General features: G+C 36.5%; 1 protein-coding gene across 1 annotated transcript; it reads left to right on the top strand.

Annotated features, from left to right (window-relative positions):
• The first annotated feature begins 826 nt into the window (after window positions 1–826).
• Window positions 827–13497, top strand: LOC132271069 (GCN5-related N-acetyltransferase 4, chloroplastic). Its single transcript, XM_059772332.1, has 3 exons — window positions 827–1129; window positions 1617–2013; window positions 12855–13497. Exons 1-3 carry the CDS (start codon window positions 970–972, stop codon window positions 13141–13143), a joined length of 846 nt encoding a protein of 281 aa, XP_059628315.1. The 5' UTR covers window positions 827–969; the 3' UTR covers window positions 13144–13497.
• Window positions 13498–14295: the final 798 nt, after the last annotated feature.

A 14295-nucleotide genomic window follows, 5' to 3' on the forward strand; every position in this document is an offset into this window, starting at 1 on the left:
GTATAGGTTTTCTTTTGGGTGAGTGGAACTTCATTTCCCTTCAGTAGGTAATTCCTGCAAGAGATCCAAATTAGTGCCTGGTGCGCACTAATTTTTTACAGCAATATAAATGAATGACATTCAACAATGGTAATTATGAATGATATCAATTATTTAACATCATTGATGGACAATAATTACAATAAGGCATTCCTCTTAAATTATTCCATCATTTGGGGTGAGTTAATTGTTATTTACAGTTTAAAATTATAATTAAATGAAAACAATTTAAATCATTCCCTAGTGGCAAATGGCTAACACAATGTAAGAGACATTGTATCACATTTATATCATTATAAATGGGTATTTATTTTTCTTTTTTCTAAAATCACTTCAAGTGATATTAATATAAGAAAAAATCATCTCACTCCACATTTTAAGCATGTATCGTTCACGCTCACAAACACACGCCAATGTCCTCTCACTTTCCTAAGTTACAAACAATGACAATTTTTTTTTTTTATTTATTTATAAATTATGAAATTCTTAAAAATATCTCCCATTCAATTTTTAGTTATATTCTTCTGTATCGCTTTCATACAATTCTATGGATAGTGAATAAGTGACAAATATTCCCACAAGTGTGTTTTCTACTGCTTTTATTGAAGTTGTTGGACACCGCTTATTAAGTTACTAGTGTGGCTAAAAAAACTTGGAGCATTTAATCATAGAAGTTTTGTCCATAGATATATACTCAAATATACATATATATTGGGGACACACGTGTGTGCTATATATTTTCAGGGACACACGTGTGTGTTTTGGGACTCAAATTCCCTTCCTTCCCAATGAATCTTCGATTGTCGAGAGAGAGAGAGAGAGGAGAGAGAGGGGTGGGGCTTTTGGAATCTCTGATATCTTCCGCGACACATAGAATTGTGGGTGGGTGAGTCAGATAAGAGTGAGAGTGAGAGAGAGATCTTCCTAGAAATGCTGACAATACCGTTGGGAACCTCAGTGTCAGCAACAACAACAACTGCAACCGCCATAAACAACTTCTCTCCTAATCTCAAGAAGCTACCCTTTGCTGCTTCCTCTAGGGTTCCTAGCTCAACTGATGAATTCTCACTCTCCCATTCCCCCAAATCAGGTACCCTTTTTCTCTCTCCCTTCCTTTAGAAATCTATATGCATGTGTATATAATTTTGCAGTGTATTCTTAAAATTTTTAGTACATGCACATATGATTGGTAGAGAATTTATTATATGATGGAATAATGCGTACACACCCTTTTTCTTTTTTGTTTCTAGTGGCCAAATTTCACGAATTTCTGGAATTGTTCAACCAATTATATAGCTAACGAGTAATAAATGTTTAAATGCCCAATTTTTTTGAACTTTGGACTTAATTGCCTACCCTCCCCTTGATTTTGAGCTGAAATTTTGGACTTATTGCCAAAGTTTAGAGTATTGTCTGCATCTGGATTTTGCTGACTAGTTTCTTAATTTGGAAACTTTAGTTATTGTAGGTTAGACAATCACATAGTCTGCTAAGACATTGGAGTTTTAAGCTTTCACATAATTGTGGTTGTTGGGACTATCAAAGATCTAATTGGGTGATTCTGTTTTGGAGTGTAGGGCTTTGCAGAGCCAGTCAAGTGGTAGAATTGTTCCCGGCCGTGTCACCCGAGATTTTTGTTCGGGAGGCCAGGTTAGAGGACTGTTGGGAAGTGGCTGAGACACATTGTAGCTCCTTCTTCCCTGAATACCAATTCCCTTTAGATTTTATGTTGAGGGTTGATAGGTTGGTGGCAATGCTGTCAGGATTTTCTGTACCAAATGGTTGTCGGAGAACTTGTCTAGTTGCTGTTGTTGGTAACTCAGTTGATGATGGCTTCTTATTTGGGAGCGAAGATTTCAAAATTGGAGGCTTTGATGGAAAATTTAGTCTCAATAAGGGTTATGTAGCTGGAATATTAACTGTGGATACTGTGGCTGATTTTCTTCCAAGAAAAGGACGGCTACGTCAGAGAAGGTAAGCTTTGCTATTCCTCATATTGGAAGCTAGTTCTCACAGTTAAAAGTTTTCTTATTATTGTCAAATTGCTGAAATATACTTAGTTTAAAATTTTCCTGTGGAACAAGACACAAATGGAGTACTTAATATAAAACTGACGTCTGCAAATGTTTTTCGTCAGCTTGATTAATGAATGATGTTTTTGCTGGACAATGTGTCTAAAGCCATTATAATTTGATAACCATTAGTGTTTAGCATGTGGCTGATGATTAGATTGCCAAGAGCTCAATTGTTAAAGGAACTGTTGTCAACACACGTGGGTACACACACACACCCTAAAATCAAAAGATAGTCCATCAGCATAGTACTGGATCAGCAGGTATTTGATTTAAATTTACTTGAACAATTGTGCGTATGAATCCTATCTATTGGCATCTGACTGTTTAAAATATGCTGCTGTTATGCATCAATCATTGTTTAAAATATCTGAATTGTTGTTTGTGTCCACCTCCATCATCATCATTTCTTCTGCAACACCATCACTACCCTACCACTAATGCCAGCGACATGTCACTAACAGCGTCACATATTGCTTTCAACAGCCCGTGGTCACTGTCACAAACATTTTTCTACCTTTCGCTATTTGTCACCATCACAATCTGAGTACAATTAGAGGCTTTAATGATCCACTACTTCCATTGCCAATTTCACTACTATGATTACATGCTCTGAACTTGCAATTTTTAACACCGCCAACTACATGAGTATGTATTTCTCCATTTTGAAAAGCATTGGCGTAGCCAGAAATTTTGATCTGGGGGACTGAACTTAGGGATGGAAATGGGGTGGGTTCAGGACAGGTTTGGCTAGACCTTACCCTGCCCCGTCGGAAAATCTTTCATACCATATTCGTCCTGACCCCGAGATGAGTTTTTGGTAACAATACCATCGCTGTCCTAGGAAGGTATTGAGGATCCCGTCCCCGCCCCGTTTAATGGCGGAGTGGGTCAGGGTGAGACGGGTTATACCGGGGCGGAGTATGTCCTGAATTTAGAATCAAGCTATTAATAATTTTTTTATCAAATTATATTAACGCAGCTTCCTGCACCTCACTAGCTAACAAGTTATTAAAATGATTCAAATCAGCTCACCTGTTGCAGACCCATTAATCAGGTCAAATGGCTGGTAAAAATCCTCCAACATAGGAACTGAGCAGCGTATCAACTAGTATTTATTTATTTTGATAAGTATCAACTAGTATTTACTGAAGGTCGAAACCTGTATGAGCTCAAAACCCACACTTTAACCAAATGAACACTGGTCTCTTGATCATCAGTGGTCAAGAAGAGAGAGAGAAAGAGAGACTATTTACCGAAGAGAGGGAACACCCTAGAGTATACTAAATATATATAGAGAGAGAGGACAATAAAGGAATAATACACTAAAACTTAGGGTATATGCGTAATTAAGGAATAATACACTAAAACTTAGGGTATATGTGTAATTAAACCCTCCCCGCCCTGAACTTAAGTCGGGTTTCAAAATCGAATATCATACCTGCCCTTACCCTGTTTAGGGGCATACCATCCCTGTCCCATTAGGGGCAGGGCGGGTGGGCCAAATTGCCAACCCTAGCTGAACTAGTAACATGTGATTAAATTTTGAAAAAATTGTAAGACAATTGTAATATATTTTTCTTTATAATATTATTCTATTCGTAGTAGTATATATATTGAGGAAAATACAATCCAAAAATGAGAATAAGTGCAACCAAAATAAGTAGACATGAAAAATTATATGGAAAAGAACATAAAGAAGAGGAAATGATAAGTTGCTAGTAAAAGAAGAAGTTGTGAAGAAATAACATTATTAAAGATTAAATTTCTTCAAAAATTCTTTACATTTTTCAAAAACTCAATTTTTGAAAAGACAAATTGAGTACTTCGATTCCACTTTGAGAAAGATATATCAGTAATAACTTGATGAAAGAATAAGAGAAAAAATGTAACATTTTAACTAAACAAAATTCCGTAAGCTTTAACAAAACACGACTGCCGAGAAGAAAATTATGAAATATTATTGATAAGTGACAACCAAAATAATTAGCATATATGAACTTATATTTTTGTTTCACAAGATTTAAGATTTCAAAAGTAAGTTAAAAGGTTTGAATTTTCCTATTAGCTGTGTGGGGACACAAGTTATTTTTATTTCTAAACTCACTAATTTTTGGGCCAACAAGTAAGATTTTGGAAATTTTGGTTGAGTGGGTGGGTTTTGGGGGGAGGGTGAGGGGGCATTAAAATTTTCTGTGTTTTGGGGATTACAAGTTATGCTTATTTACAAATAACTATTTTTGGGGGGCATAAATAAGAAAATTGAAAATTTATGGGATGTTTAGGAAAAACAGAGGCAAATTTATGGGGGGACAGGTAATACCAGGGCGGAGTATGCCCCGAATTTATAATCTAGCTATTAATAAATTTTAATCAAATAATATTAACTCAGCTTCCTACATCTGACTAGCTAACAAGTTATCAAATGATTCAAATCATCTAACTAGTTGCAGGCCCATTAATCAGGTTAAATGGCAGGTAAAAAGGAAACAAAATTCTCCAATATAGAAACTGAGCTGTGTATCAACTTGTATTTACTGAAGGTCGAAACCTCTGGGAGCTTAAAACCCACAATTCAACTGGTTGAACAGCGGTCTCCTGGTTGTCGGAGGTCGCGAAGAGAGAGAGAGTATTTACCGAAGAGAGAGAACTGTCTCTTGGTCGTTGGAGGTTGCCACAGAGACAGAGATCAAGAGTTCTCATCGCAAATCTAAGCCACAACCCACAAATGGAGAGAGAGAGAGAGAGAGAGAGAGAGAGAGAGAGAGAGAGTACCTTCACGGGAACCCTAAGCAACGAATGTTGTCGGAATGTAGCCTTAATTGCCATTGAAAGGTTGATCGGCATCACGGCAAGTTGAGAGGGGGAGAGGCATTGAGAGGGGGCAGCACAATCGCTTGGTGGTATACTCTAGAAGGAAAATGAGGACTGAATACAAAAACCCTAGAGTATACTACCATATATATCATCATCCTTGCCTAAATCCGATTATATAATAAAGGAACAATACATCCTTGCCGTAGTTTTAATGTATTGATCCTTTATTATATAATTGGGGTGGGGAGGGTTTAACTACAAAACCATCCCTGCCCAAGTCGTCCCAATTATATAATATATTACTCATGTACCTTTAGTTTTAATATAGATATATGGCAGTAAAGGAATCATAAATTAAAATTAAGGATATATGTGTCATTTATTATATAATCGGGGCTGGCGGGGCGGGGAGTGTTTAACTAGAAAACCATCCCTGCCCCAAACCCGAGTCGGGTTTCAATATCTAATACCATATCTGCCCGTACCCCATTTAGGGGCAAACCATCCCCATCTTGTTTGGGGCAGGACGGGGCGGGGCAAATTGCTACCCCTAGCTGAACTAGTAACATGTGATTAAAATTTGAAAGACAATTGTAAGATAATTTCTATTGCTTTGGGGATCACAAGTTAAGTTTGTTTACAAAATAACGATTTTTTGGATAAATAAGAAATTTGAAGATTTATGGGGGGTCCATTGCCCTAGCCCCCTCTAGCTCCACTTTGTTGATTAGAGGGGTAAGTCAAGCTTCCAGTTTTAGCATTAAACTGAACTCCATTAATTAGTACAAAGTGCAATTTACCTACATGAAAAACTTTATTCAATTTAGTTCAATGGAACATTTTCAACCCCTGATTGTATGCACAGCTCATGTGGTGGTAGAGCCAAGGTTGTAAGTCAACCTTCCAGTTTTAGCATTAAACTGAACTCCTTTAATTAGAACAAAGTTCAATTTACCTACATGGAGTACTTTATTCAATTTAGTTCAATGGAACATTTTCGACCCCTGATTGTATGCACAGCTCATGTGGTGGTAGAGCCAAGGTTGTAAGTCGCGGACACGGACTCAATCATAGTGTAATGTGGGTTACGTAACAGAGAGTCTCGACAATAGTGAATATTTTTGACCTCATACATCTTGATCTAGACCACAATGATATGCAGCCTTAAATTCCATAATCCGATAAATATGGTTTTTTCTTAATAAATGAGTGACGGTCTATACATTTTGAAGTATTGTGAATATTTTTTTACCTCACACATCTTGACCTAGAAAGCAATGATAGACAACCTTAAATTTCATAATCTGATAAATACGGCCTTTTTAATAAATACACGACTCTCTGCAATTAAACTTACTCATTTATACTTTTTATATAATTGATGCCCATAAATGCACTTAAATATGAAATACATAAATAGTTACCAAATAAAACACATTAAAACAACATTCAAGCATATCAATAGAAACAAAATCCCCTCACCACCCAAAACAAAACACACACATATTTGATCGATCTAAAGTTTCTCATACAGAATACTGTTTTTGTGTTAGATCTAAGAAATATTTCCAAAAAATGAAAAAAATACCTGTATTTTTAAGTATTGGAAGATTTTGATTTGATTTAGGCTCTCACATTTTGTGAATCTTGAGTTTTAAGGCAAGATCTAACAATTGTGAATTTTGTGATCCCTTTAGTGCTGAAGGGTCATACAGTGTTGTATCAACCATTATGAAATACTACTACTATTTGTTGATACGCCATATCAATTGTGTCTTAGGTGGAATAGAGTCGCACCGATATATGGGTATTACTTATTATAATTTTTTCTGTTACGACTCGGCTGATATGTTGTGACTCGGCTAAGTCTTGAAGCCTTGGGTAGATCTGGTGAGGATGAGGGGAGGGCACTTTGATATTGTGAGTTTTGAAAACAAGCATTGAAATAGTTGCTGTGTTACTTAATGGTTTTAGTTCTTTTATGGGAAACGGCTTGCAAAGGTTTTGAATATATACAGGAGATAAGAATTGAGATAATTTCAGTTGAGGTAATGACGAGTAATGGGATGATAAATCTGTTGATTCTGTGGTCCTGTAAGTTGTGGGTACAATCACTGGTGTTCTCTTTATGCGGGATAAGAAAGTTGTGAATAAGATAAATGAGATGATTCTTTTTTCCTCTCTAGTGTTGAGGATAAGTTGCGGGAACTATTTTGAGCTTCATGGGCCACTTGAGGAATCTTGGGGGGTTGAACTCTGGCAAGATCTTGTGGTTATCAGGAGTGGCTGAGCTCACAGTGACACATTGAATTGATCCATTACCCGTAGGAGAGATGGGATTGAGATAGTATCTCAACGGATATGAAGGAATGTTCAGAATTCATCAAAGCTATCGACTTGATTGATATTTCTCTAGAAGGGTTGAGCATCATTTGGTCAAATTGCAATGAATCCCCATCATTTCCTTGTTTGACTGATCTTGTTACTTGTAAGAGTGGTAAGAACACTTTTTGAGTTTTCCATAGTCTTACCTTTCTAGAACAGTGTCCACCCATAGTAGAATTTTACTAGATTGTGGAGGGATTCAAATGATTAATTTTTTTTTGGTTGAAAGTTTGTTGATCATGTCAAGACTTGATGGAAGTGGTACAGAGTGAAGGTGTCCTCAAATTTCATTCTAGTCAGCTCACATCACTCAAATCTGTTTTGAAGAGATGGAATGAATAGGAAATTGGAAAACTAGATGTTAGAAAAGCTAGAATGCTGAGAAAATTAAGGAGTTGGATGCCAAAGAAGGGAATACTGGACTTTTTGCTGATGAGATTTTTATAAAGGAAGAGTTTACAAGGTGGAGTTGGGTTGACTGGTAATAATGGAGGAGATTAGGTGGAGACAGAAATAAAGGAATATGTCTCCTAAGAACGGTGAGACAAACAAGTTCTTCCATTGTATTGGCTAACAGTTGGTGCTATAAATATATTGGCTAGTTGTGGGTTGATGGGGAGAGGGAAGATGTGGAGGAGGGATTCTCTAGTTCTATGAGAGGTTTCACTCGGATGATAGCACTTGGAGTCTTCTGATTCAAGAGCTTGAGTTGGGCTAGATCTGGAAGGAGGAGAGGAGTGGCTACAGCAACCTCTCACTTTCAAAGAGCTGTAATAGGTGATACAACGCTGGGCCAGACTGTATAACTGTGGCATTCCTTCAGCATTTTTTTCTGATATGGTTTGGTATGATGCCATGGCAGTTTTCCACCATTTTTTCAGTTTGAGGATTTCGAGTCCGGTATAAATGCTTTACTTATTGCTTTGATTCCAAAGAAAGGGGGGCAGTGGACTTGAATGACGTCAAGCCAAGCAGCTTAATGAGGAATTTTTGTAAGTTGATGATCTATTTGATCTTGGGTGTAGATTCTGGAGTTGGATTACAGTGTCAGGGCTTAGAGTTTAGTTGAATATTGAGAAAGCTTATAATCACATTCATTGCAGTTCCTTCATGTTATGGACTGCTGGGTTTTGGAGGAAAATAGAGGGCTTGGATTCAGGAGTTTATCTCGACTTCTTAATTATCCATTTTGGTCACTATATATTCCTGGGAGTCCTTTTAATGAGTTCTAGGGGGTTGATGCAGTGTGATCCCTCTCTCCCTTTTGTCATTGTGGTGGAGAGTTTGAGCAGGATGATTTTTTGAATAGTAGAAATGGGTTCTCTTTGAGGATTTGAGGTGGGTAGGCAGGACATACCTCAAATGTAATTTCTTAGCTCCTCGTAAATGATATTGTTACAACAAACTTAGTGAAACCCAAGAAACAATCACGAAACACGATAGAAAGTAAACACATCACACACAAAGAACACAAAGATTTACATGGTTCGGCAAAGCCTACATCCACGGTGATGATCCAGGGAAAGAATTCACTATGTGAAAATCTGGAGATTACAAGTTTCAGCCCCCAATCCCTAGCTCTCGCTGTCACTCTCTTTTCTGCGATTTTCAATGTCTCTCAATATTCCACTCCAAACCCAACGCCCTTATATATTGGGCTACAAGAGAGTACTAAAACAGGGTCCACGACCCACAAGCAAAAAAAAGAAGGGTCAAAAATTAACTGGTCCTCGGGTCAAAATGGTTCACAACATGGCCCGGAACCAAATTTGGGCCGCAACATCATAGATATCATCATCCTTTGTGGGATGGAGGGGTCCAATTGAGAAATATTCGATGTGTAACATGCTTTGAAGTGGTGTCTGGGCTGAGAATTAATTTGCTGAAGAGAGATTATTCACAAAATGTGGGGGAATGTTTTACTGGCTGGAAACGGTGTGGAGCAAGTTCTGAAAATTTATTGGGTTCGCTATTGGTGATGGCCATAGAGTGCTTTTGGCATTATGTTTGGTTGGGAAGGTTCCTTTGGAAAAAAGTTCCCCGATCTCTTTCATCTTACCTTGAATAGAGGTAATCTTGTTTCAGATAATATAAGTTTGCGGGAGGCGTCAGACACTTCAGTATTAGGAGTTGTTTGTGGTGGATTCCCTTTTACATGTTTAGTATAGCCCTGGGTGCGTAAGGAGAGGAAGGATATGCTGAGGTGGAACCCTGATAGAACAGTTTGTTTTGTGTTAAATCTTTTTACTTGGTATTACGTGAGCATGATAATTCAGGGTTCCTTTAAAAAGGAATTTGGAAGTCAAGTATCATTCAGGGTCTCTGTTGTGTGGACAGTAGTCTTGGAGGTTATTTTGGGGTTGGACAATTCCAGGAACATGGTCAAGATGAACCCCAACTATTGATGCATGTGTAAGAAGGTTGAGGAGATCACAAATCATGTCATTTGCCATCTCGTGAGTTATGGAGTATGTCCAGCAAGCCTCACAATAGCTCGTTTATCCCTCGTGTGGAGTATGGAGATAGCCACCATCATATTATGAGGATGTAGAGATGTCTATGCATAGGGTTAACTGATTGAGAAAATTGTGTTAGATACTTTTTCATTTTTGGATGTCAGGGATCCAGAATCTTTACATGATTTTGTAGATTCTAAGAAGAGTTATTTGAACAGGGAGAGTAGTTTTATGTTGGTATGTACTGCACTTTTACATGTTTTGCACCCTCTCTGACGTTTGTCTAGTACAAAATTTATTATGAAAGAAAGTTGAAAAAGCCAAGTCCAGCACGAATTTTCTGAGTGAAATGCATCCAAAGGGTCTTTTTCGAGTTATTTTTATGAAGTATCTGTACTGCCTGAATAATGCATATCTTTATTGATCACCATTTAGTAGATAAATTTTATGCCACCACTGATCCTTTAGCTTATGTGGTATCTCCTTCTCCTCTCACATGACAGATTGAGGATTCAAGTCCCCATAGAAACAATAGCGAGTGTGTGTGAGTAACTTGCCTATCAAAAAAAGAAGAAGTTAATTTACTGTCTCCTTCCCTATATGTAATTACTGCTTGTGCATGTGTGTGTAAAGAACCTTTCTGCTTGTGGAGGTCTCCGAGCATGCAATGAGTTTGTAGGGTTGTGATTGTGAAATTTTAACCTACTAATTTTGAATTGCTTACTAGTTATTACTGTTTCATCCTTAAATTTTCGAATTTACAGTGATGTAAATCAAGAGGTTTTCTTGTATTAGAAAAAAGGATGTGTTTACATATTTCTAAACCATCCAGATCTTGAATTTTTGTGAGTTTGAGAAAAAGGTAATTTCTAAATTAGTATCACATTGTGCCCTGTTTGTTCGGTGAAATTAACTAGAAGTTCTTAGGACATTTAAATGAGGATATTTGAGCAATATTACATTATTTTTATTATGTAACAAACGTTAGATACTGTTTTAGTGGACCTTCTTTTGAAGTTGCTTTTGGAAATACTATAGTTCCTGCAATCCCTATACATGAAAGAGAGGAAAGAAGAAACTTCTTTTAAGAAGTGCTGTGTGCAACTTTTTCCCCTTAAATTTGCTAATGCAATTTTGCTATAGTGTCATGGCGCGAAAATTTTCTGGAGATACGAATTTTTTGAGCTGCACCAGTTATCCCTAGTCAAGGCCCACCTTCTTGAGGATCGAGTGAACAATTAGCCTACATATAATTCTCATACTCTCACCTGACCAAAGAAAAACATTTATGTGTGACTATGTAACAGAAAGATCCTGTTTTTTTTGGTAGGTAACCTAATGATCTTTACATGCAAATAAAATAATAATAATAATAAAGATGCATAAAAATATTTAACAACCCAAGAGAGAAAATCCAAGCTAAACTAGTAAGCAATGCAGGGTAGTAGGCATGCCATTTGTGCCACAAAATCTTGTGAGCATGGCCAAACTCAAGCCTAACAGGCTAACACACGTGTGATGTAGCACATGGCATCTCTGATGACCGAGAAAATGCTCCGTACTCTGAGTACCTAATGGATATTAGCCTCTAGCCCTTGGGGCACATGTCCTGTAGCCCTCTGTTAGCACACTATCCATGAGACAAGGATGCCACCATGGGGGCTCAAGGTGGATATCCAAATTCCACTCAACAACCCCTCATGGAAGCTCATTTAGTGCCTAGTGTGGTGTGGCACCAGTGGTGGATTCAAGACCAAGATCCCCTGTAATAGCATTCTGAATTGTGTCCAGGCAATCTACATCGAATCCTCACTCAGTAACCAAGCTTCCCAAGGTCATGAGTGTTGGCCATGAAGCCACTCAACACCTATGTCCAAAAGCATGTCTGCTATAAGGAACTTGAGAGAGACATATTTTCCATGGCACATGATATTTCCACAAAACTTGAAATAGATAAATACCATCTATATAGATTATACAAACTATAGTTGTATGAGAGATCATAAGTTGCTGATCCATTGGGGGGGGGGGGGGGGGACTGATGTTTGTATTCTTTATTTATATTGAATATAATCAATATAGTCGATAATTTACTTTCTTGTTCTTTGTATTCTTTATTTATATTGAATATAATCAATATAGTCGATAATTTACTTTCTTGTTCAACTATTTGGAACTATATGTAACAAAGTAACTAACAAAGTAATTTGCTGAAGAGAGATTATTCACAAAATGTGGGGGAATCTTTTTATGGCCTTTACGCGTAAAATGTCACTTCCCAACATGGCAGAAACTTACATTAGTAGTGCCCTTGTTGTACCTATTCACAAGTAAAGGCCATAAAAAGAAATGTTAGAAAAAAAAAAATTTTTATGCTCATCTGCTATTCACTCAGTTCAATGCAACAAAGCATTTGTAGTTCTTCAATCTGGGCTGCACTTTGCAGCATTTTTTCTTCATGGTGTGTGTGTTTTACTGCTGCAAGTCTGATTTTGTTAAACCCTAGAAGTTAGTTGCATAATTGGTTATACCAGAGAGTTTAGTATAATATATTTTGAGTTGTTTCTATATTATTACGTTCGTATAATCTATCTGTAGTTCTTTCTATATCCTAATTTTGTTAGCAGTTTATATGCGCGATATCAATTTTTAGAGTTCATTAACTTGCTGGAAGTATAGGCCATAAAAAGAAATGTTAGAAAAAAAAAAAAAAAAAAAAAAAAAAAAAGGCTTGTTTTTATGCTCATCTGTTATTCACTCAGTTCAATGCAACAAAGCATTTAGTTCTTCCATCTGGGCTATGCGCTTTGCAGCATTTTTTCTTGACGGTGTGTGTTCTACTGCTGCAAGTCTGATTTTGTTAAACCTAGAAGTTAGTTGCATAATTGGTTATGCCAGAGAGTCGACAGAGGATGTTAGTATAATCTGTTCTGAGTTGTTTCTTTTTTATTACGTTGGTATAATCTATCTGTGGTTATTTCTATATCCCAGTTCTGTTAGCAGTTTATATGCGCGATATCAATTTTTACAGTTCATTAACTTGCTGGAAGTTACATTTTTCTCACAATTGAGGTATGAATCATAGGACTGGGATTGCATACGTATCAAATGTTGCAGTTCGGGAGGAATTTCGAAGAAAGGGAGTAGCAAAAAGGCTTGTAGCGAAAGCAGAGGCTCAAGCCAGAAGTTGGGGCTGCCGTGCCATTGCACTGCACTGTGACCTAAACAACCAGGGGGCCACAAGGTTGTACAAAGGCCAAGGTTTCAAATGTATCAAAGTGCCAGAAGGAGCAAAGTGGCCCCAACCCAAAACCTCTCCGGATGTCAAGTTCAGCTTCATGATGAAGCTCCTAAACAACACGATCGCCGCTTAGATTTGTAGGACCATTGGGGGTAAGGAAAAAAAAAAAAAAGGAAAAAATATTGAAAGATAATGTATGTAGGATATAAGATATAATGTAAGGATATATGGCACTTGGTTGTTGTACATACACACTAAAGATGTATCTGCATATGTTGCAGCCCTAAGTTATGGTGGTCATAATGCTTAACATGTGCCAATAACTTTTTCCTGCTTGTATTGTAAATGGCATTTCGTCAAGTCTGCGCACAATTCTTTGCTGGTTGAACCTGAGCTTGTAAAGTGATTTAAATGCCAGGTTCTGGTATTTATACCCTTTGGCAGAACTTCTTTGCCTTGTTTATGCAATTTATCATGTTTTATGTAATTTATTAGTCGATAACGTTTAAAGACTACAAGAGTCATGAGCTCTCTGTGAATGAGATTGTCGGACTTTTTTTTATCATTTACAAATCTCAAAATTCTTCTCTGTTTAGTGGTCAACATGGAGAGCATCTCATTTTAAATGAGTATAAAAAGTGTTTTCCATGGTATATTTCCATGTTTTTGTTGAAAAAAAAAAAAAAAAAAAAAAATTAACAAGTTTCCACGACGTCTCCAACAAATGATAATCTTGTTCCCTTTTTGTTAAATAAATAAATAAACTCACACAATATGATGGCGAATAATGCTAGGATCAAGTCATAAGCTTACAATTTGGATATTATTTGGCTCAATTTAGGTCCAAATTATAGATCAAGAATTTTCTTTTTCTTTTTCTTTTTAAAATTTTTTACACAAAATAACTACTTACAAAAAAGGAAAAGAAAAAAAATAACTTTTCGCTGTGTTTGGAATAATGGATTCTGAAAAATAAATGTTGTTTAATGATGATATTTTCGTAATTAACCTTGTTAAATATTACTTAACCTATTACAATCTCCCTATTTACTCTAACCTATTACATATTAAACTTTTAATTATTAATACAACAAATCTTATATTTACACAGTACATATTGAATGAATAAAAATGACACTTTTATAAGCCAAGCCTTTTATATAAAAAATGAATAATGTATTAATAATAAAAATTTAATCTAGAAGCCAAAGTATAGTTATCAATTAATATACTTGTTAATTTTTTAGTGTATAAATTGTTGTGTATCAATTTCTAATTGGCATAC

The sequence above is a fragment of the Cornus florida genome, unplaced genomic scaffold (genome assembly GCF_030987335.1).
Source record: "Cornus florida cultivar Cherokee Brave unplaced genomic scaffold, ASM3098733v1 CherokeeBrave_3.0.0_Hap2_Chr08, whole genome shotgun sequence".
NCBI lineage: Eukaryota > Viridiplantae > Streptophyta > Magnoliopsida > Cornales > Cornaceae > Cornus > Cornus florida.

Excerpts from the sequence above, each read along its gene's own strand:
- LOC132271069 (XM_059772332.1), top strand. The coding sequence starts at position 970 with ATGCTGACAATACCGTTGGGAACCTCAGTGTCAGCAACAACAACAACT. Across the intron at positions 1,130-1,616 it reads CTCCCATTCCCCCAAATCAG|GGCTTTGCAGAGCCAGTCAA; the intron begins GTACCCTTTTTC and ends TTTGGAGTGTAG. Across the intron at positions 2,014-12,854 it reads GGACGGCTACGTCAGAGAAG|GACTGGGATTGCATACGTAT; the intron begins GTAAGCTTTGCT and ends TATGAATCATAG.